This window comes from Macaca mulatta, chromosome 5 (genome assembly GCF_049350105.2).
Source record: "Macaca mulatta isolate MMU2019108-1 chromosome 5, T2T-MMU8v2.0, whole genome shotgun sequence".
Taxonomy (NCBI): domain Eukaryota; kingdom Metazoa; phylum Chordata; class Mammalia; order Primates; family Cercopithecidae; genus Macaca; species Macaca mulatta.
Window position 1 is genome coordinate 7,390,485 of NC_133410.1, and position 24,505 is coordinate 7,414,989.

At 44.8% G+C, this 24,505-nt stretch overlaps 1 protein-coding gene across 11 annotated transcripts in view; it reads left to right on the forward strand.

Annotated features, from left to right (window-relative positions):
* The window catches only part of EVC2 (EvC ciliary complex subunit 2), a 184,915-nt gene that overhangs the window by 67,513 nt on the left and 92,897 nt on the right, over positions 1-24,505 (forward strand). For all 11 annotated transcript variants that reach the window (XR_013417755.1, XR_013417754.1, XR_013417756.1 and 8 more), the window contains 5 exons: positions 1,587-1,911; positions 10,441-10,680; positions 13,745-13,920; positions 16,215-16,374; positions 20,830-21,284. Coding sequence is in view for 4 of the 11 variants with exons in the window: in XM_078003153.1 (XP_077859279.1) it covers positions 1,587-1,911; positions 10,441-10,680; positions 13,745-13,920; positions 16,215-16,374; positions 20,830-21,284 (1,356 nt within the window). In the remaining 7 variants the exon portion in view is untranslated. The remainder of the gene's footprint in view (positions 1-1,586; positions 1,912-10,440; positions 10,681-13,744; positions 13,921-16,214; positions 16,375-20,829; positions 21,285-24,505) is intronic.

The following is a 24,505-nucleotide window of genomic DNA, read 5'->3' on the forward strand; positions in this document are numbered from 1 at the left end:
GATACCTATAACAATGTTAATTGGAAAATAGCAATGTTAATTGGAAAAAAAAGGATAAAATTGTACCTGCATGCATCTGTGTAAATAGTGGACATTTATGAAAAAATATGCATAGAAAAAAGGCTGGAAGGAAATATGACAAAATGTCTTCATTACTTTGAATTGAATCATGACCTTCTACTGTAAAGACATGCAGCACTATTTACAATAGCAAGGACTTGGAACCAACCCACATGCCCATCAATGAGAGACTGGATAAAGAAAATGTGGCATATGTACACTATGGAATACTACACAGCCATAAAAAATAATGAGTTCATATGCTTTGCAGGGGTGTGGGTGAATCCGGAAACGCTCATCCTCAGCAAACTAACACAGGAACAGAAAACCAAATACTGCATGTTCTCACTCATAAGTGGGAGTTGAACAGTGAGAACATATGGACACAGGGAGGGGAACATCACACAGCAGGACCTGTCAGGGGTGAGAGAAGGAAGAGCATTAAGACAAATAGCTAACGTATGAGGGGCTTAAAACCTTGATGACGGGTTGATAGGTGCAGCAACCACCATGGCACATGTAAACCTATATAACAAACCTGCACGTTCAGCACATGTATCCCAGAACTTAAAGTAAAATAAAAAGTAATAATAAAATAACAAAATGCCTTCACTAGTTCTGATTGAATGATGGATTCACAGTGAATGAAATCTTTTTCTATTTGTCTTTATTTTCCAGACTTATTTTTACCATGAACATAAATTATTTTTTTTCCTATGTAGCTTTTCTTAGCTTTATAGAGGTATGATTAATATATCATAAAATTCACACATTTTAAGAGTACAGTCTGATGTGTTACTGGAAGTATATACAGTTTTGCAACTACCACCAGTCAAGTTTCAGAACACTGTGACTCTGTGAACTGCCTCATACATATTTTCAAGTAGACTTTATTTTTAGAGCAGTTTTAGATTTACAAAAAAATTGAGAAGATAATACAGATAATTCCCATATATCCTGCACCCAGGTTCCCCTATTATTAACATTTTCTATTATTATGTTACATTTGTTAAAATTAACAAACCAATGTTGATACAGTGTGATCATGTATCAGTTGTCATCAAAGTCCATGCTTTATTCAGATTTTCGTAGTTTTTAATCTAATGTCCTTTGTTCTGCTCTGGGATTCCATCCAGGATATGACATTACATGTAGTAGTCATGTCCATAAATTAATTTTTAATGGGAAGAAAAGTAAAATAAACTTTATTTTTAAATCCTCCAAATATATTAGCTATCCATTTTTCCCTTGGTTTCCTTGTCGTTGTTGACTTGTTACTTGTTGACAAAAACATGTCTTATACATTCCTTTTTGTACATCATGTGGTACCTTACAAATTTACTAAGTAAGAGTCAGCTAACGGCCTTCAATAATTGGATGAAGCAGAAGTGAGCGGGGAAAGGAAGAAAAGGAGGACAAAGAAAGCCCTTGCCTCCGCATAATTTAAAACCTCAGAGCTTTGAAAGACCGTTGGTTTCTGTTGCAATTTCATGTAATGGACTTCTTTTGGTTTTTGTGTTTCCTAGGTTGGAGATTGCAACCCTGAATCGAGCAGATGCAGATCTGGAGGCTTGTCGAACACAAATCAGCAAGGATATCATTGCCCTTCTACTGAAAAATCTCACCAGCAGTGGCCACCTCTCACCCCAAGTAGAGAGAAAAATGAGTGATGTTTTCAAAAAGCAGTTTATGTTGCTGGAAAATGAAATACAAGAGGAGTACGATCGGAAGATGGTGGCATTGACAGCTGAATGTGACCTGGAAACAAGAAAGAAGATGGAAAACCAGTACCAGAGAGAGATGATGGCAATGGAGGAAGCAGAAGAGCTGCTGAAACGTGCTAGTGAGAGGGTAAGACAGGTCTGAAAGGAAGGCATTCACTTCCCTTTCTCTCAGGGATTTGTCATTTATCCATCTACCCACTCATCTGTCCATTTGCCGCCTCCATCCATCTACCTGTCACCCATCCAACCATCCACCCATTCATCTATTCACCCTTTCATTCATTCATGCAACCATTCCCACCATCCATCCATCATCATCTATCCATCTACCCATCCACCCATTCACCCACTCATCCACTCATCCATCCACCCACTCATCCATTCATCTATGCACCTGTCCATCCATTCACCCACTCATTCACCCATCTGTCCATCTACACATCCATCTATCTGTTCATTTATCCACCTACTCATTTATCCATTCACCCTCCCATCCATGCCACCCATCACCCATCCAACCATCCATCTACCCATCCACTCATTCCCCATCCAGCCATCTACCCATCCACTCATCCATTTACCCATTCACCCATGCCTCCATCCATCTACCTATCCACCTGTCTGCCCATTATCACTCATCTACCCATCCATCTGTCCAGAATTCATTAGCAAAAATGTGTTGATTACTTACTGTCCGTCAGGCATTGGGTTAGGCAGTGAAGGTATAGGGAACAATGAGACATGGTTCTTCCTTTCAAGAAGGTCATAGTCTTATAAAAAAAATCTATACACATAAAAAATGAGACTTTATTCAGTTGTGTTATAATAGAGGTATGTTCACAGTGCTATAGAATTCATGGGTAGAGAAGAAAGGCTTCATTCATAGCAGAGCACGTCTGTAGAGGGCATGGTTCACAGAAAGTTGTGATGTCAGAGTGCATGTGTCCCCCTCTGGACTATAGCCTGTTAGGTTACAGTTCTCTCCAGCACAGGCTCTAGAGTCAGAAAAACCTGGACTCACAGTCTAGTACATTCCAGCTCTGTTCCTGAAGGCCTTAATTAGGCACTACAAGTCTAATGGCAGCCACCTCTCAGGGTGGGTGGGAGAAGCAATGTAGGAAAAGCAGCTGCCCGGCACCTATGGGCTGCAGAAGGCTCTCAGCTCACAGTGCTCAGCTGGAGTTCTCATCACTCAGCCTTCCCAGGGCTGGCCCAGATTGCTCAGAAGTCAGCTCATGTTTTTCCAAAAGTTGTGTCACTTGCTGCCTTGAAAGAACTAGAGTTTTTCCTGAATGTACAAAATCAAACCTGATTTCTGTTTTCCTCTGTGAAAGAGATGGCTTATTCAGTTCATGTGACCTGAGCCTGCAAATCCTGTTCTGAACATTTACTCCCCTAGGGAGGGCTTCCAACTACTTAAGAACAAGCTTCTGAACTCAGCTTCCCTTCCGCAGACTGTGGCCATCTACAGCTCTCTTGTTAACAGCTCGTGACTCACAGATGGTCATCTGTAGTCAGATGTGGGATGAGCAGTAAAGAAAAGGGGCGAGGTCCTCACTGTCCTGCCCGCATCTGCTGCCTTGCTCCTGGGGCCTCCCTTGCCTTCAGAACCATCTCATTTTAGGGTGTGGCTTGTGTACTCTTTGGCTGTCCTGTCCTGGTTTCCTGTGGCTGCCCTAATAAATCACCACAAATTTAGTGGCTTAAAACAACAGAAATTTATTCTGTTATATAATAGTTCTGGAGGCCAGAAGTCCAAAATCTAGTTGTCAGTAGGATCCTTCCGTGTTCGGTTCAGCTTCTGGTGGCTCCAGGTGTTCCTGGGTTGTAGCTGCATTACTTGAATCTTTGCTCTGTCTTCCTGTGGACTTTTCCCGGGTAACCCTCTCATCTCCTGTCTCTTATAAGGACATTTGTCATTGAATTTAGGTCCCACCTAAATAATCCGGGATGATCTAATAAGATCTTAAATTAATTTCATGTGGAAAGACCCTTATTCCAAATAAGGTCCTGAGGTTAGGATCTAGACATACCTTTTTTAGGGGGTGGGGGTGTCACCATTCAGTCCACTGCAGCCTCCCTCACCGACACTGGCCTCTGATGCCCTGTCTGTGACTGTGCTGGTCAACATCACGCATCCTTGAACCGGGCCCTTAGGAAGAATGTATTGAATGCACTGTTCGGTGATTCAGCCTCTAAATGATCCCATTATCTCTCTTTTGATTCCTTCCAGAATCTGTTACAATTTTTTTTGTTGTTGTTTTTTGAGATAGAGTCTCACTCTGTCACCCAGACTGGAGTGCAGTGGTGCAGTCTTGGCTCACTGCAACCTCCACCTCCTGGGCTCAAGTGATTCTCTTGCCTCAGCCTCCTGAGTAGCTGGGATTATAGGCGCCTGCCACCACGTCCAGCTAATTTTGGTATTTTTAGTAGAGACAGGGTTTCACCACATTGGCCACACTGGTCTCGAACTCCTGACCTCAGATGATCCGCCCACCTCGGCCTCCCAAAGTCCTGGAATTACAGGCATGAGCCACCATGCATGGCCAATTTTTTTTACCTTTAAAAATAATACATGCTTAACAAGGGAGGCCTGGACAGTACCTTAAGGCAGCAGTCAGCAAACAAGGACACACAAGCCCAATCTTGCCCGGCTTGTTTTTGTGTGGCCCACAAGTTGAGTATGTTTTTTACATTTTTAAAGAGTTTTAAAAATCAAACACACAAACAGAAAGAAGAATACGTAACAGAGACCTCAGATGGCAAAGTCTAAAATATGGCTCCTTACAGAAAGCCTATCTGATTTCAGATCCAAAGCTGAAAAAGAAAAAGCCCTGGGAAAAAAAAAAAAAAAAAAAAAGGGAAGCCCATCCCACCACTCAATGGCAGAGGAACATTCATTTGGCCCATTATTGAGTTCCTACTGTATACCTAACCCTGGAGATACAGGGATGGCTCAGGCCGCCTTCACAGCTGCCCTCAGGTGCCAGCATACATTTTAGCCTTTTGCTTTATCCATTTGTTTTTACAAAGTAAGGATTATGCAGTTTGTATAATTGTATATGTTTCTTGTTTTCACTTTACATCACAGTATACACATTTGCTGATTTTATTAAATACTCTTACAAAATATGATGTATAAAAATAACAGCTCATTCTTCCTTAGCATGCACAGTGTGTCTGGCATTGTTCTAAGCACATCCCATTGACCGTCTCTTTATTGTTCACAATAACTCAGTGAGGTAGGGACTGAGAGGATCTCACTTTGACAGGTGAGGAAACTGAGCTGGGGAAGGTTCACCAACCTGAGGCCAGTCAGCCGCATGTTCGGCAGCACGCCCCCAACCACTGTGCACACTGCCCCCTCCTGCAGTGGAGGTTACATGCCTCTGCTGTGTGCCCCATGTGAACCCATCCTATGGGGCATCTAGAATGTTTCCAGTGCCTTTGCGGTCAAAAGACTGCCTGGGGCAATGCTTTTTTATGTGGAGAGCATGAGGACAGGATGCTGGGACTATGCCCTGCTCCCATCTGTCACACAGTCCCTCTCCTCCTCAGGGCTTCCTGACCTTGTATTCTCCATGACTTTTCTGCAGCCTCTCTCCCACCCACACCACCTTGCCCACCAGCGTGCAGTGGGTGGGCACCATCACTCTCGATTTCCTAGGTTACCCTTTTCAAAGACAAGCAGCCACCTTATTTGAACCAGTCTGTTTCCAGAAATAGTATCTGAGCTGCAGAATTTAATAGAACTAGTTTCCTTCCAGTCCATGCAAGTGATTCCATCTCACAAAACCACAGACTACTTTATAATTATCCATCATGTGTTATAGTCATCTTTAAATAAAATACATAAAAATATTTTGGATGTATTATTCCACCAAGAATCGGTTTTAAAAAAAGAAAAGCAAAAGGAGCAGTATCAGCTTTCCTGAGTAAAGTTTAGTACGATACTGAGTAAAGTACAGTCATCCCTCCCCCGATACCCAGGAAGCATTGGTTCCAGGACCCTCCCCACCGTCCCACCCCATGGATACCAAAATCCACAAATTCTCAAGTCTCTGTTTTAAAATGGTGTCAAATTTGCACATAACTTACACAAATGCTCTTGTATACTTTAAATCATTTCTATTACTTGTAATACTTAATATGATATAAATGTTATACAGTTATAAGTAGTTTATATAAGTGCTGTATAAAAAATAGTACTGTGTTGTTTAGGGAATAACAAGGAAAAAAAAGTCTGTATATGTTCAATACGCACAGAAATTTTTGACCTGCAGGTGGTTATATCCATGGGTGCAGAACCCACAGATACAGAGAGCTGACTGTAATTAGTGGAGAGCTGAAATGTGTTCATATTATAATATTTAAATGCATATATAATGCCTTATAGTTCTCAAAGCATTTCTCCATTGAGAAGCCCTGGGGAGAGTATTGGGGGATATAGGCACGGATGGCAGGTAGCTGGGGATTATTTCCTCACTCTTTTCCTCCAGTAGGCACATTGCCCAGTCACCCTGGGTCTCCTTTCCCCATCCTTAAGACAGGGATAATCACGAAACCTGAGGTCTTAGAGGGCTGTTGTGAGAATAAGTAAGTTAATTCTCATATAGTATCTCAGCCATTGCTCGGCACAGAGTCAACCCTGGACAAGGGTTACTATGATTCATAACTGAATGTAATTTTTAAAGATGCCCGTGGCATAGAACACAGAATGTGAACTCTTTCTACTTGAAGGTGGGCAAACCGAAGCCCGGAGGGGAAGTGACTGGCAATCCAGCTTCCCGCATCCGGTTCAGAGTTGGGTCCTTCCTCTGGGGTTCGTCTTCTCTACCCAGGCTCTCCCCGCTGCTTTTCTGCCACTTAAAGTGGAGGCCCAGTAGATGTCTTGTCCTGGGCTGCCTGAGGCTTTCTAACCCCTGTGTGAGTCTTTGTCCTAAAGGAAGAGATTCCTTCAGCACAAGAATTCTGACATTTTCACCGTTTCTGATTATTTGTTTTTATAAAATATTTTTACACTGTGCCTGTCTTGCTAAGTTGAGTACGGGGAGTATGACAGCACAGTCAAGGCTTTTGAGCGGGATTTCACTTTGTAATGCTGTAGAGTCAATATTATGCACAGCAGCTGCTCCAGCCAGCCTGATACAGGCCTGTGCTTCTCACACTGGAACTTCTGTACCCTCCCTTCAGGTTTATCCCCCCGACTCCCTCCATGGGACACTCCCTCCATGGGACACTTGCTTTTCTAGGTGTTGGAAACCATAGGATACATGTGCCTTATCTCCCCGAAGTCTATTTTATTGAGAAGTTCAATAAGGTGTTGGGGGTGAGTAATCATTACTTTCACATTCCTTTATAATGCACATTTGTGGCCAGGTGTGGTAATGCCAACACTTTGGGAGGCCGAGGCAGGTGGATTACCTGAGGTTAGGTGTTTGAGACCAGCCTGGCCAACATGGTGAAATCCTGTCTCTACTAAAAATACAACAATTAGCTGGGCATGGTGGTGGACGCCTGTAATCCCAGACAGTCGGGAGGCTGAGGCAGGAGAATCACTTGAACCCAGAGGGCGTCAGTTGCAGTGAGCCAAGATCGAAGCACTTCACTCCAGCCTGGGTGGAAGAGTGAGACTCTATCTCAAAAAAAAAAAAAAAAAAGCACATTTGTTGACAATATTTAAAATGTAAACTGTTATATAAGAAAACCCAGATTTCCAACTACAGGATGGGAAGACTGAGCTGTGTTACGTCCGTATTCCTGCGGAGCCCTTTGGTGGACGGGATAGAGGCTGCCCCTACAAGCAGGGCTTGCTCTTTGTCCCAGTCGCTAGTACTTCCTAGTGCCTGTGACATCAGGCAGCTTCACTAGTTTGCAAACATGACCTCCCCTACTTGGCAGGCCGGGGGGTGTACCTCTCCTGCTTTAGGGCTTAGTTTTCTCATCTCTGTCACAGGAGGTTGAACTAGGTCAGGGGTGGAACTAGCATCTGCAAGGCTCTGAACTCCCATTCGGAGTGGGCATGAGAGTCCTGTCCACATGTATTTTAGAGAGTGTTTCACTATGGCACAAATACATTATTGCCTCATACTTTATTCTTCTGCAGACATATAATTCTAAAAAAAGGCCCCAAAGTTTTATTTTAGGATTTGTGTGTGTCTGCTTTTTATCTTGTCTGTGAGAAGCTAAATGGAAATTGCCCCTTATTTCATTTCTATTAATTAGAATAAATTGAAGTTTGTGACTTGTCAAATTCTATACTGTCCAAAAAAGGTCACTTTGATGGATGAACCGACATAACTGGGCACCAGCTAGTCGTTCGTAGCGGAATGCCCCTGCGGTGCCCAGACTCAGGGTCCTGACACCCTCCTGGTTGTTGGTGAATTGCATCCTTTGATTTAGATCAAGTCAGTTGTGAATACCATTTCTCTGATATAGAGTGACTCATTTTGTCGAATCTAATCCTTTGTTATGAAATCAGCTTTTTAAAAAGACTGAATTGTTCTTTGGGGGGCAAGGCAAACCGTTGGTATGGGCATGGGTCTGACAGAGTTGCCAAGAGGATGCATGTAAAAACCTTTGACTTCTAGCCTTGTGGCCCCTGCTGTCATCCACTAGGCTTTGCTGTGAGCACCTGCAGGGCAGGGGATGCCATGTGTTGGCCCTTGGACCTCTTTGGAAGGCTCCAAATAATGTTTCTCTTTCTGGCCCGGATTCTGAACAAATCAAACAGTAAGTAAAAGGAGCTGGAGAGACAGAGAAAGCTAGAGATCAGCATATCACCTTTATGAGCTTCTGTGAGTTATTGGAAGTGGAGGTGAGCAGGTCTGCGACTTGGGAAATTGGGGAGCAGGTGATGCTATTTACTGCAACCAGAGAATTCCGGTGGGTGATAGAGCATTCCGACCTCGTTTAGCGTGAGGGAGCTCTGGCCCTTGCCCTCTGCACTGGAGCCCCTTCTGCCTTCCCTGGGCCTCTGCTCAGCCCAGCTATGGCATGATGCCACACCTGCCTGCTTCCCAAGGCCAGGCCTCTATTGGCCATTTGGGATGGCTGTACCCACGCCTCCTGCACATGTAAGCCTTTCCCTGCCTTCGCTTCACCAACAAGCTCCACTGTCACTGCCTGTGTAGTTTCAGAGCTTGGGGCCTGGACACTTGCTTTCAACATCCTTCCTCCCCTGCTGAGCATGAGTGAGAATTTGGGAAAACTCTTCCCTTCTCTGAGCTGTGTTTCTTCTCCTATAAAATGGAGGGTGTCCGTTTTCTATTCCTGCCTAACCAACCACACACATTGAGTAACACTGTCTCAGTGTCCATGGTCAGGAGTCCGGGCACAGCTTCACTGTGACCTATGCTCAGGGTGTTGCAGGCTGGCAATCAAGGTCTTGGCTGGGCTGCATTCTGCTCTGGAGCTTGGGGTCCTGGTCCAAGCTCATTCAAGCTGTTTGCAGAATTCACTTCTTTGTGGGTACAAGACTGAGGCCCTCAGCTCCTAGAAGTTTCCCTTCTACGTAGACAGTTTACAGCATGGCTGCTTGGTTCTTCAAAGCCAGCAGGAGACGGTCTCTGTCTTTAGGAAGGTTCCAGTGCTTTTAAGGAGTCAGGCCCACCCAGAAGAGTCTTCATTTTGATTAATTCAAAGTCAACTGATTAGTGACCTTAATTACATCATCAAGACACCCTCAGCTTTGCCATATAATGTAAACCAACCACAGGAGTGACTTAATCAGATTTATTCCCATGCTCAAAGGGAGGGAATTTATGTGGCGTGTGTATTGGGGACTGGGACTCAGGGTCCATTCTAGAATCCCGCCTACCCATGTGGAGTGAAGAGCAGCTCCCTCTGAGGGCATGAGTCTTACTGAGAAATTGCGGGGAGGCTGTATGCAAATGCATCAGGAGCTGAGTAGAGGTAAGCTTCCTTTCTTTCCTCATGCAGGACCTCATACTATGCAGGCATCCAAGCAGCCATTTCTTAATGCCTCTTTTGCTTCTCCTTACCCAAAGGATCTCCACTTGGGCCTAATTGCTGGTATTTTTCTCTTCAGCGAAGTTGAGAATGAAAGACAGGGGAAATAATCTTGTGAGCCTGACAGCATGATCCATTGATAGTGAAGAGATTTCCATTTAAAAAAAAAAAAGATTTCCATTTTTTACAGGCTATTTTCTAGCAGTTTGATTTGCACATTTCCACCCCTGTAAATATTCTGCTTTAAGATTATTCTAGAAAACATTTAGATAACAGGGGAGGAGAGGTTGGAACAGCATATTCCAGGGCTTAGTAACCTCATTATTGTCAGCTTGGTACTGTTTGTGTGTCTATGTGTGTGCATTGTTTTTGCTGTGTGTGTATATGCTGTGTGTGCACATGTACTTGTGCCTTGTGTGTGTGCATGTTCTGTGTGTGCACATGTGTGTGTGTGCATATTGCATGTGTGTACATTGCATTACACATTGCATGTGTGCATGTGCACAGATATGCGTGCACATACTGCATGTGCATGTGTATATATATTGTCATGCATATGTGCATGCACCTGTGTGTTCATGTACACATTGTGTGTGCACATGTGCCTGTACACACTGCATTGCGTGCACATGTAGGTGCATGTTCAGTGTGTCAGTTTCTCACACGCTCCCTCTCCTCTCTCCAGTCTGCTGTAGAGTGCAACAGCCTTCTGCGGACCCTCCATGGCCTGGAACAGGAGCACTTGAGGAAGTCTCTCGCTTTGCAGCAAGAAGAAGACTTTGCCAAAGCTCACAGACAGCTAGCTGTTTTCCAGAGAAACGAACTGCACCGTATCTTTTTTACCCAGATAAAAAGTGCTATTTTGAAAGGGGAATTGAAGCCAGAGGCGGCTAAAACGCTGCTGCAAAATTATTCTAAAATACAGGTAATGCCTCAAATCAGCCTGGCTATGATGGAAAAGTAATTTTTCTTAATTGTTTCAGTAAGTGTCTCCTCTCTCAGAGTTCAGTCCTGCCTCTCCTTTGTACTGTGCACTAGTGAGCTTTCTCTTCTGTTTCTTGGTGTGTGGGTTTCCAGTAAGCAAGGAAAATGGTGGCTTGGAGTACAGGTCTTGAACTCAGGCTAACCTGGATTCGAATTTCAGTTCCACCACTGGTCTACTGCGTGAACTTGAGCAAGTTACCTCACTTCTTTGAGTTTCCTCACCTATAAGATGAGTGTGATAGAATGCCCACACTCTCAACGGTGTGAAGAAAATTTGATGAGCTGACTCATGGAAAGTTAGTGCTTGGCATAACATATGTTTAATGTAAATAGCAGTGGAAAATAAATATAGGCCAGGCTTGGTGGCTCCCAGCACTTTGGGAGGCCAAGATGGGAGGATTGCTTGAGCCCAGGAGGTGGAGGCTGCAGTGAGCCATGATAGCACCACTGTGCTCCAGCCTGGGTGACAAAGCCAGACCCTGTCTCAAAATAAATACATACATATATATATATATATGCATGTATGTGTGCATGTATCGATGTATATGTAGGGTTAGTATCTGTGCCTGGATTTACTTGGAAGGATTTGTGTATTTTTGCATGTCAGCTTGAGTGAGAATGTTGTTAGTCCAACAGAATAATTTATTAGGCAGTAGTGAAAATAGTCTATCTGAAACCGTGCACATCACTGTGGAATTTCTTAGGAGGCCTGTGTGAGGTATTTTACATGCACAAGTGCATGCACACACAGGCACACAGAGTGACATCACTGCTTTACAAGAATGCACGTTGTTGTTTGGCTCCAGCACTATCCCTGGTGCTGACAGCTTGCTGTAGCTGATGATAAGGGTGATTGTGAGCACACTCTTATTTTGCTGTATGGAACTTTGTATCTCAAATGTCAGTAAGATATTTGAGAAATGCAAATGTCATTGTTTAGACAGGCTGCCTTTTCCAGGTTTTGAGCCAACCTCTGTTTCTAAAACAGCAAGGGTACCTTTGAATAGTGCTGGAGGCCTTGGAGCAGCATCTGGCAGAGTCAGGTCCACAGGGGTTGATTCGTTCCTCAGTCCAGTAATGTGTTCACAGTCATGAGTGCTTCACTGTGGTTCTTGAGCAGTGCTTTTTCTGATGTAGTGGACACTGCTATCTCATTTTTATCTTTATAAGTGAAAATCGTTCCAGAAAGTTGGCTTGCTGGTGAATTTTCCCACTGTGAAATTCCCTGTTTGTACTAGAAGGACAGACTCCACCCATAGCAGAATGAGCCACATCCACCTAGAGGGAATCAGGGCTTAACGACCAGGCTCTGTTACTCCATTGCTAAGACAGTGGCGAAAGATGAACTGGAACATCCAGAGGAGGTGCGGGCACAGGCAGCCGTCCCTGCATCTGTGAGCAGATCCTCAGCATTCTCCCAACTACTGACAAAGACAAAGGCTGGCCCTGCCCATCCTCCAGGGACCTGCAGCCAGCACCAGGTTGAGTGCATGAGGACTATGACATTAGGGCCGTCCCGGGAGGAGACCTAGTAATGGTCACAAGCCTCCCACTCCCCGAAGGCACCCAGGACATAAAGAGAACGAGCTCCCCGCTCCATTTAATCTAGGTTTTTCCTGGATTCATATACGCACATAAAGCACAAATTCTGTCGTATTTGTAGCTTGGTATTCAGACATCATGGCATTACTTAGATATTTACAGAGTTGTTGTCATTTTACTCTCATGATGAGCAATGGCTGACTCTCAATACCAGAGCACTCAAGTTAAAAAGAATGCATGCTATTGTGAATGATATTATGCCGGAAGAAGTAACTCCACAGGTGATAACAGTACTACCATACAAGCTTTTTTGACCAGAGCTATGAGAGTATTTAAGGATGCCAATTCTGAATTTCCTTATGACCCATCAATCAACTCGCATGGATCCCATTCCGTGGAGAACAGGAACATTGCCACAACCTTCCTATTGTATGGATTCTGGTGCCAGTGGCTCTTAGGGAGATGCTAGTGTGTGTGAAGCCACACCTGACTGACCATGCAGCTTTTCAACGACTGGATGGTGCTAATTCCGAAGTGTCGAGATGTGAAGATGTTACAGCTCTTACGTGGAAAGGAGAACGCCCATGCCATCGTATGTTCCCCACTGAACAAAGCGTTGACACTTTTGGTTATCCATTGTATGGGTGATACTTCCACAGATGGAAAAAGGACAACCAAGCCAGTCCATAGAGTAGTTCTTCTGATGTTCCTGGTCTAATTACTATGCCTCTGGTTAAAGTGGGATTTTTGGAAGCAGCCTATTATGATGTTAGAGCACAGGTCCTGGAATTAGACTGCTGAGTTCAAATCCCTGCTCAGCCTTTTGTCTGATGTGGACTCAGTTTCCTCATCTGTGAAATGGGAATAATAGTACTGTCTCCCTAGGTTAAGTTAGATGAGACATGAAACACTCTTGGCCCAGTGTTAGGTCCAGAGAACACACCTCACATTAGCTAGGTTATTACTCTTCTGTGTTTGATTGGGTTTTGTTCATTTTGCAGGCTGAGGGAAAACCTGCTTGCTTTCTTTGTGCCCACCCTGGTCTTGTCTTATCTGTGGTGATGGGAGCTCCTTGGGGTTGGGCTGATGGCTGACTTATCCCAGAACTTTAGCACGTCCTCCTGGTGCTCAGCACTTGTGGGAACTCCACAGGTGGGAGGGGTGTGTGCATGGATGACGGATAAATGAATAAGTGAAATTTATGTTCTGCAGAGCAGTAAAGTTGTTTTGTTAACTCTTTACCATCTGGGTCTAGAATGCACCTTTTCAAAGCCCTCATTTCTTATTTGTGTGTAATTTTCTCATAAGCCTTTGTTATAGGCAGGTAAGTTAAAGGTGTTAATTGTCATGTTTCTTTTCTTGTGTTTTTCTTATAAAAGGAAAAATAATATTTTAAATGTCTAGAAAGATTATGCTCTAAATTTTAATTAGGCATATTTTCTTGATTTTTTTTTTATTGACAGGAGAATGTAGAAGAGTTAATGGACTTTTTCCAGGCTAGTAAGAGGTATCATCTAAGTAAAAGGTTTGGCCACAGGGAATATCTGGTTCAGAACCTCCAGTCATCAGAGACCCGTGTGCAGGGCCTTCTGAGCACCGCTGCAGCCCAGCTGACTCACCTCATTCAGAAGCACGAGAGGTACCACCCAACAGTGTCTCAACAGTGCAAACTGTCTTAGTCTGTTTTCTGCTGCTATGACAGAATACCACAGACTGGGTAATTTATAAATAGGAGAGATATATTTGGTTCACAGTTCTAGAGGCTGGGAAGTTCAAGATGTAATGAGGGCCTTCTTACTTCATCATAACATGGTAGAAAGGCATCATGTGGGAAGAAGTGCATGTGTGAGACAGAGTGAAAAAGGGGGTCAAACTCCTGTGATAACTAACACAGAAATGGCATTAATCCATTCATGAGGGTGGATCCCTCATGACCTAATCATCTCGTAAAAGTCCCGTCTCTTAATACTGTCACAATGGCAATTAAATTTCTAGTTTTGGAGGTGACATTCACACCATGGCACAAATGAACTGCCTGACACAAACCTTCCTCACTGGAGACCTACTACTTCTGTTTATTCAGCATATGTGCTGACTGCTCCTCACTTATTATTTCTAAAGAAGAATTATCTTGTAAAAATCCTTTGTGTTACCGAATTTTAAAAGCATATGCAATAGTCTAGACAACTGTATAATGAACCCCCCTCATGGCCAATTTTGATGTAGCTACACGTCCCCCCACAGGATTATTCTGAAGCAGAATCCCAACAACATATTCTGGAGAAATCAGTGATGTGGCTCACGTCGACCATGTGATCAAGAGCCTACTTCTCTTTAAGATCTAGCACACTGCTGGCTCTTGCATTCACCTTTGACACTAAATACAAACACAGAGATGCTTGTCTCGGATTCCAAATGGCTTTTCAGAGCAGCACCTGGGATTCCGTGTGGTCAGGTATATCGTGGTGTCACAGAGTTCTAAGTGCCATCCCTTGCCTCTCTCCAGCATTCCTTCTCAGCTATTCTTTGAGGTGACTTAATTGTAAAGAACAAAATTTATTCTTTTAGGTTACAGGAAGCTCTGAAATGAATAGGGACATGACTATAAAATGGCTTTCTTATGACAATCTGTTGTTTTACTGTGGTTCTGCTACTTAAGTAACCTTATTGGGACTTTGACCCTTTCCTGCTCTGTTTAATGAGGATTTGGTAAGGTGCAAATTATGCAAACACTCCCCACCTAAAGATGCTAATGAATTTATCACTGCAATTTACTTGGCATTCCTGATTTTAATTTGCACTCAAGTGAAAGAAACAGTTCTTTGCCTTGAAATTAAGGGCCCACCAGCTGGTTGTGAGCAGTCACCAGGGAAAGATGCTTCATCTCTTCTTTTCAAATTCTATTTTAAAAGACATAATTATCCTTCACCTGTTCATTCCTTCAAGGAACCTCTGTTGAGAGTCTTCCCTGGGCCAAGCTGGGGACTCAGCCCAGGGATGCAGGCAGTCTAGGAATGATAGTGGTGATGCTAGTAGCAGAATGTACTTGTCAGGGTGCTCCAGGGAAACAGAACCAACAGGATATATAAACATATAGACAGCATTGTCTGCTGTTTCCAGCTTGCCATACAAGTAGCTTCCTATATAAATAGGAACTAGCTCAAGCAATTATGGAGTTTGAGAAATCCCCTTGTCTGCTGCCTGCAAGCCGGAGACCCAGGAAAGCCAAGGGTGTAATTCGGTCCAAATCTGAAGGCCTGAGAACCAGAGGGAGCTGCTGGTGTAAGTCCCAGTCCAAGGGCAGGAGAAGAGATGAGAGATCCCACTGTAAATTGTAAGGCAGAAAAAAAAGGGACAGATTCCTCTTTCCTCTGCCTCTGTGTTCTATTCAGGACCCCAGCATATTGGATGATGCCCGCTCACACTGGGGAGGCCCATCTGCTTTACTGAGTCCACTGATTCAAATGCTGACCTCCACTGGAAGCACCCTCACAGCACACCCAGAAAGAACATTTCATCTGGGCCCATCAAATTGGTCCATAAAATTAACTGTCACACAGAGGATTCCCTGCTTTTGCCTCTTTGACTTTCTTTGTGCTGTTCTGGATTTTTAATCCACCAGGATTTTTAATCCACCATCTCCCCTTGGAAACTTCTGTCTGCACCAGAGTGGTCCTCTCAAATGTTACTTTCTCCCAGAACTCTTGCCCACTTCCACCCTAATAACGTCTCTCTTGTGTTGAGCTTTCTCTGCCCTTATGCTGCTAGTACTTTAGTAATGTCTTTGCTGCCCATTCTCCTAATTCTTCTGGAGGGTAAAGATTTTCTGATTCAAACCAAACTAATATGGAGATGAATGCTCAGGCACAATAGCAGTTAAGCTACAAGTGAGTTTGGAGACCACATTCCTAACTTTACATCCTTTCCATCTAGAGCAGGGTACCTGGATGAAGACCAAATGGAAATGCTATTGGAGCGGGCTCAGACAGAAGTCTTTTCAATCAAGCAGAAGTTGGACAATGACTTAAAGCAGGAAAAGAAAAAACTCCAGCAAAAATTAATAACTAAGAGAAGACGAGAGTTGCTACAAAAGGTATATAAGGCACGATGCTATTTATTATTTGCATAAGCACTTTCTAATACCTATCAAGTGGAGGTACTGTGCCAGACATTGCCATTGATGCACTAGGATCAGAAGGGCAGCTGGGCATGCACCATGATGTGCCATCTACTGTTGATTGGTAGCAACTTTTCGGAATGCTGTGTTCAGCAGGATGCTACAGTTCTTATCCAGCCCAAGCACAGCAGAGGATCATGGTAGACTAGTAATGTCTGCATGGACAAGGGAATTAGGAATGCTGGTTTGTTGCGGGAAGTCAGGGGCCCCGAACAGAGGGACCGGCTGAAGCCGCGGCAGAAGAACATAATTGTGAAGATTTCGTGGACATTTATTAGCTCCCCAAACTAATACTTTTATAATTTCTTATTCCTGTCCTTACTGCAGTCTCTGAACATAAATTGTGAAGATTTCATGGACACTTGTCACTTCCCCAATCAATACCCTTGTGATTTCCTATGCTTGTCTTTACTTTAGTCTCTTAATCCGGTCATCTTTGTAAGCTGAGGAGGATGTATGCCGCCTCAGGACCCTGTGAGGATTGTGTTAACTGCACAAATTGTTTGTAGAGCATTTGTGCTTGAACAATATGAAATCTGGGGCACCTTGGAAAAAGAACAGGATAACAGCAATGTTCAGGGAACAAGGGAGATAACCTTAAACTCTGACTGCCGGTGAGCCGGACGGAACAGAGTCATATTTCTCTTCTTTCAAAAGCAAATAGGAGAAATATCACTGAATTCTTTTTATCAGCAAGGAACATCCCTGAGAAAGAGAATGCGCCCCTGAGGGTAGGCCTCTAAAATGGCCGCTTTGGGGGCAGCTATCTTTTACGGTTGTAGACAAAGGGATGAAATAAGCCCCGGTCTCCTGTAGCACTCCCAGGCTTATTAGGCCGAGGAAATTCCCACCTAATAAATTTTGGTCAGACCAGTTATCTGCTCTCAAACCCTATCTCCTGGTAAGATGTTATCAATGACAATGCGTGCCCGGAACTTCATTAGCAATTTTAATTTCTCCCCATCCTGTGGTCCTGTGATCTTGCCCTGGCTGCATTTGCTTTGTGATATTTTATTACCTTGTGAAGCATGTGATCTCTGAGACCCACATCCTATTCATACACTCCCACCCGTTTTGAAAATCACTAATAAAAACTTGCTGGTTTTATGGCTCAGGAGGCATCACGGATCCTGCCGACATGTGATATCTCCCCCAGACACCCAGCTTTAAAATCTCTCTGTTTTGCACTCTTTCCCTTTATTTCTCAGGCCAGCCGACACTTAGGGAAATAGAAAAGAACCCACGTTGAATATCGGGCGTGGGCTTCTCCTGATACTGGTTTGAGTGACTAATGATGATGGTAGGTGCTAACATTTGTTGGGTGCTTACTTAGCACTGTGCTAAGCATGTTATATAAGATATCTTGTTTAATCTTTACATTAACCCTATGAGGGAGATACCACTGGGTTTGTGTGTGTGTGTGTGGTCAAGGTCAGTTATCTAGTAAGTGGCATGCATGGCATGTATTTGGGGACTCTAAGAATATGATGAGGCTGGAGTGTGCAGAGGGACTAGGGTAGGCCCCAGAAGGGAATGCAGCAGCATGTCAATGGGGGCATGGCGTGCCGGGCTAAGGGGTTACCCTCCATCCAAGGATACTGAGGAATGTTGAAGGGTCTTCAGGAGGTGAGAGAGACATCAGATCTGTGATTTAGGAAGCTGAGGTGAGCACCTTGTCAGATGGAGTTGAGGAACCTGGGAATATAAACCCCATGGGAGGTTCTGGTACTTGTCCAGGTGTGAGCAAATGAAGGCCTAAACTGGCGCAGACCCCTGAGTACAAGGGATAAGGACAGATTCAGGGAATGTATAGGGCATGCAGGGTGACACCCAAGTAGTTGGTTGGTATGATTTGCAGGGAGGGGATGAATAATAACTTTCAAATTTGATCAATGGAAACTCTGCTCTTTTTTTTTTTTTTTTTTTTTTTTGAGACGGAGTCTGGCTCTGTCGCCCAGGCTGGAGTGCAGTGGCTGGATCTCAGCTCACTGCAAGCCCCGCCCCCCGGGTTCATGCCATTCTCCTGCCTCAGCCTCCCGAGTAGCTGGGAGTACAGGCGCCCGCCACCTCGCCCGGCTAATTTTTTTTTTTGTATTTTAGTAGAGATGGGGTTTCACCATGTTAGCCAGGATGGTCTCGACTCGATCTCCTGACCTCGTGATCCTCCCGTCTCGGCCTCCCAAAGTGCTGGGATTACAGGCTTGAGCCACCGCACCCGGCCAACTCTGCTCTTTATTACTAAGTTTGGAACCCAACAGAAAGCCGTGATTCTGACCTTGATCACTGATGCATACCCCATCTTTGAGCATCACACCATTCATCTCTGAGCCACTGGTTAAGGGATTAAAACAGTGGGGCCCAGGGCTCCATTTCCCTACTGTCTTACCTGAAGGTCAGTGTCTAGAAAGAAGGATGAACTCCATATCCTATAGGAGATTCTGGCAGTCTTCTGTGACTATTATTTCTTGCAGCTACTGTTGATAAACATTACAAGTGGCCCAGAATTAGGATGTAGCTCCGTGAAGGCAAAAACTTAGGTTGCATCCCCACTGTTGAGAACACTGCCTGACACCTGGTAGGTGCTCAATACATATTTGTAGAATGAATGAATTGACACTCTCTGGTCACCAGGACCTATAAACACGGGTTATGGTATACTAGTAATGTCTGCATGGGCAAGGAAATAGGAGTGCTGGTTTGAGTGACTAATGATAATGGTTGGTGCTAACATTTATTGAGTTCTTACTTTGGAAGAGCATCTTATGTTCTCTCAAAATAGAGCTGAGAGGCCGGGCGCAGTGGCTCACACCTGTGATCCCAGTGCTTTGGGAGGCCAAGGCGGGCGAATCACGAGGTCAGGAGATCGAGACCATCCTGTCTAACATGGTGAAACCCCGTCTCTACTAAAAAATACAAAAAATTAGCTGGGTGCGGTGGCGGGCACCTGTAGTCCCAGCTACTCAGGAGGCTGAGGCAGGAGAATGGCGTGAACCCAGGAGGCGGAGCTTGCAGTGAGCCAAGATTGTGCCACTGCACTCCAGCCTGGGCCACAGAGCCAGACTCCATCTCAAAAAAAAAAAAAAAATAGACCTGAGACTATCATGTGGACCCACTGTTATAAAGAGCACCATAATGGACATCTTTATGCATCTCAATTTTTTTCCCCCACCACGGGGCCTTTGCACCAACTGTTCTTTCTCCCAGGAATGTTCTTTCCCCATTTCTTAACCTGATTCAGATGAGACCTCCTTCCTTAGGTCTCACTTAGATCTTCTTCCTTAAAAGCTTCGCTGACCTCCTCATTTAAGTTGTCTCTCAATGATCTTAGCTTTTTGATTCCCCTTTATAATATTGTAGCTTGCAGATCCTGTGTACCTAGCACATAGTAATAACACTAACAGATATTTATTGGCATAAACTATGTCAGGCACTTTTCTATGAGCTGTACGTGTGTGAAGTAACTCACATAATCCTCGCAACTATTCTGAAAGGGAGGTCCTATTATTGTCCCCATTTTACCAATCAGATAGGGAAATGGAGGCACAGAGAGGGTAAAATACCTGCTTTGGATCACTCAGCTTGTGAATGGGGGACCCAGGACCCAAACCCAGGCGGTCTGTCTCCTGGGCTTTACCTACTCAACAAATACATGTTTAATGAATGGTGAACACATAAGGATTCTACCGTATATTTTTTTAAAAAACAGTAACTTTCTAGACCTGGCGCAATGGTTCACAGCTATAATCCCAGCGCTTTAGGAGGCTGAGGTGAGTAGATCACTTGAGGTCAGGAGTTCAAGAGGAGCTCGGCCAACATGGTGAAACCCCAACTCTACAAAAAATACAAAAATTAGCTGAGTGTGGTGGAACACACCTGTAATCCCAGCTACTGGGGAGGCTGAGGCAGTAGAATCACTTGAACCTGGGAGGCGGAGGTTGCCGTGAGCCAAGGTAGTGCCACTGTACTCCAGCCTGGGCGACAGAAGGAGACCCTATCTCAAAAATAAATAAATAATAAATTTAAAAATAAAATAAATTAATTTTTTAAAAAATTAGCCTGGCATCACGGTGCACGTGCCTATAATTGCAACTACTTGGGTGTTTGAGGCACAAGAATTGCTTGAACCCAGGAGGTGGAGGTTGCAGTGAGCCAAGATCGCACCACTGCACTCCAGCCTGGGCGACAGAGCGAGATTCCATCTAAAAAATAAATAAATAAATAAATAAATAATAAACAGAATAACTTTCCAAATGTGAGATTGTTGGGGCAAAGGCTATAAACATTCTGTGCCTCCTGCACCAAAGTGTTTCAGCCAAAGGGCTGTACCCGCCAAGCCCTGCCCCCACTTAATTTTCTTTTCTGAAACTCCAGCACAGGGAGCAGCGGAGGGAGCAGCTGTCCATCAGCGAGGCCTTTCAAGCGGTTGAGGATGCCGGCCAGTACCTGCGCCAGAGGAGGAGCCTGATGGAGGAGCAGGGCGCCGCCCTGGAGGAGCTGCAGGAGCGTCTGGACCAGGCTGCCCTGGACGATCTCAGGGCCCTGACCCTCTCGCTGTTTGAGAAGGCCACCGATGAGCTGCGGCGCCTGCAGAACTCAGCCATGACCCAGGAGCTGCTCAAGCGCAGCGTGCCCTGGCTCTTCCTGCAGCAGATCCTGGAGGAGCACGGCAAGGAGATGGCCGTGCGGGCCGAGCAGCTGGAGGGGGAGGAGAGGGACAGGGACCAGGAGGGTGTCCAGAGCGTGAGGCAGAGACTGAAGGACGATGCTCCTGAGGCCGCCACGGAGGAGCAGGCGGAGCTGAGACGCTGGGAGCACCTGGTCTTCATGTGAGTGCTCCTGCGCGCCCTAATCACACCTCCCCACCCCATTGATGCCAGGGAGATTCCTCCCCTGTGGTTGTGGGGATGGCCAAGCATGAGATACCTGGCACCAGACAGATGACATTACCAGCGTTAATTAGTCATAGGAACTCACGCTCCCGGGGGAGGACCTTGAATGTCACACGGGACCCTACAGGGATTGAGCAGAGTGCAGAACCAGGACCGTAGGGTTTGTAGTAACAAGAGGATGGGTGGCCCCTGGCTTCCAAGGGAAGATGTGATTAGCTTGTCTGAATAATTCCCTGGGCTGAATAACTCCAGGGAGCTGAGTACTCAGGGATAAATGCTGATTCCCCTAATAAGAAATGTCCCCTGGGGAGGGGACATGATCCACGGGAACAGAGGGGGAAGGGGAGCTTGTGGTTAGGCCATTCCAGGCCCTGCTCGTTTCACCAGGCATCAAGGCTGCTCATGATCTTGACCTTCATGTTAGTTCTTCCACCACACTACGTCATCCTTTCACCTGGCCCTTTCATCCCTGGTCCATTTCTCGGACTATGTATCTTTATTATTAATTCAGGAACCATGTAATGACTTCCGCTTCTGAGTGGGATGCAGTGGACCACACCTAACACTCCTGCTGCAGTAACTAGAAAATAATGGATACATTTATTTTTAATATTTAGTTTATTTTTTGTAGAGGGGGGGTCTCACCCTGTTGCCCAGGCTGGTCTCGAACTGCTGGGCCTAGGCAATCCTCCCGCCTCAGCCTCCCAAGATAAATTTCACCAGTAATTTTTTAAAGACATGGGAGAGTGGTGGAAACAATGAAGACAAGTTGGAGTCGTATTCCAGAGGGGCCAGTGCCCACAGTCCTTTACTTCCCTGAAACATTTGCCAGCTCTTTGTGCAGCTGGGATTTGGCCTGGCCCAGGAAGGGAGCCTTTTGTGCTGTAATAGAGACCAACAGAGCTTTTGGTGGTTGTTTGTGGCTGGCAACAGATTGGAAACTGGAGGGACCTCTAACATAGCCAGTGTAGAATGAGACTTGGGCGATGTAGACCAAAATACCCAGGACCACCACTTACATTTGTGCAACTTGTTTAACCTCTCTGGGCCTCAGCTTTCCCGCTTGTAAAATGAAGACCACAAAAACGAAATCAAATCATTTAAGGTGCTTTTGGCATTACAGTGTCACTATCGAGTAGTTTAAATGTGAAGACAATGTTTATATAAGAGCCTGGGCTCATCTTGGACGCTTTAAAGGACACAGGATCTGTCTCCAATTTCCCTCCTCCCTTGTAGAAGTTATCTCCTAGAATCTTGCTGGCCTCCGTGATTTAACGTCCTTTCCTTTCCCACACAGTTTTCATCCCCAGAGTCTGACCTTGCTACCAGGAAAATAGGTCCCCAGGTGTTTGCAAAGATTGATACTGTCTTGGTTTGCATTAAGTGAGGTTTGGCCCTTTCCCGTCTCTCTCTTTTGTGATTCTGGCCTCATTTATTTTTTAATGCTTGTTAGCTTTTGCTTTCTTGACCAGGAAAACAAGATGCTGTCTTCTCTTAGTCCATAAAAATCAGATCCTTAAATGCCATTTCTTATTCCCATGAATTGCCCTCAACAGTATTTATTCAGCTTAGCCTACATTCCAGAAAATTCTCCTCTCATGTTCAAATTGACTTTGGACTCTTCGTAGCAAGTGAATTAACTTTGGCATTCCTATTACCAGCTGGTCATTTTCTTCAACTTCATTTGGATTCATTTTGCAGGGAGTATTACCAAAGCCACTGCTGATTTAGCCATTTAACGGGAAAAAGAGAACTCTCACTTGGCTATCATAAAAGTGTATGATTTTTCCAAGGGTTAAAGAGGATCAACTCGCAATGCGAGTCTGCTCATATACTTTGCTTATTTAAGATTCTAAAAGGTTGCAGCATTTATTTCCGAGGCATTATGCAAAAATGGCTTTGCACAATAGATTTGAAACACATTTTTAGAAGCTTTCCAATTTCAACCAAGATGGGGTTGCTGTAAAACTGGTTGGCTAAAGTAGGAATTAATGAGGAATATCTTTGCAAGAGAAAGCGTGTCTTCGAGCCTTCTTTCCTGAGTTCCTGTCTTGATTTCAAACTCCTTCAGGGCAAAGATCTCGCCTCCTCTATTTCTGTATTCTCTTGGCACTTACGTAACAGAGGATTAAGACAAGAGTGCTCAGGGCCGATCTGGTTTGAAAGTGACAGGAATAATGACTGAGAGTCATCTCAGAGTTGCTTTTACTTTGGGTTGGGCGTAATCAGCAAACAGTGGGGCGAAGGCTTTGCACAAGGGGAGGTGCAAGGGGGTTGCTGCCGTTTCCAAAGGTTGCTTTAAAAATCGTGGGGCCCCATGAAGTGAGGAACCCAAGATGGGTGTCACATGACATGGGGTCAGGCCTCAGACTGTTTTCAGCAGAGGGCCCGTGTGGTCTCTGAAGGTCTCATTCTCTTCCCAGAGACCTTTCTGGCAGAGCCACAGCCCCACATTCCCACACTGAGATTTGGGTATGGTAAACCTGACTCTGGCCAACCACGTCGGGTGTTCTGCAGATAATTCTGAATTTTAAAGCCTCCGTCGATGCTGGCTGCATTGACAGAACATTACCAGAACATTCAAACAAATCTACAGAGAATCTTTGTTCATTGAATAATTCTGTCCAGACTTTCTGAACAGATTTCCTCTTATATCTCATGGGCCAGAACCAGCCCCGTTGAGGCTGAGAAAGCAATTGTGTGGCCATTCTCTCCATTAGAGTGGGCTATGGGCCTTGCTGGAAAGGAAGAGGGACTGTTCATTTCCTCGTCTGTAATTTGGTGTAAGGAACAGCAATGATGTAGGTCATTGCATTTGTTTCTGAGCACTACCGTAACAAAGTACCACAAACTGGGTGGCTTAAAACAACAGAAATGTGTTCTCCCACTGTTCTGAAGGCTGGACGTCCAAGATCAAGGCAGTGGCAGGACCGTGCTCCCTCTGAAGGCACCGGGGGAGAATCTGTTCCATACCTTTACTGCTGGTGTTTCTGGCAATTCTTGGCATTCATTGGCTTGTAGATGTCACACCCCAATCTCTGCCTCCGTGTCAGATGGCCTCCCTGTGTGTTTGTCTCTTTTCTGATAAGGACACCAGTCATACTGCATTAAGGGTCCACTGTGCTCCAATATGGCCTCATTTTAGCTCACTTCTTAAT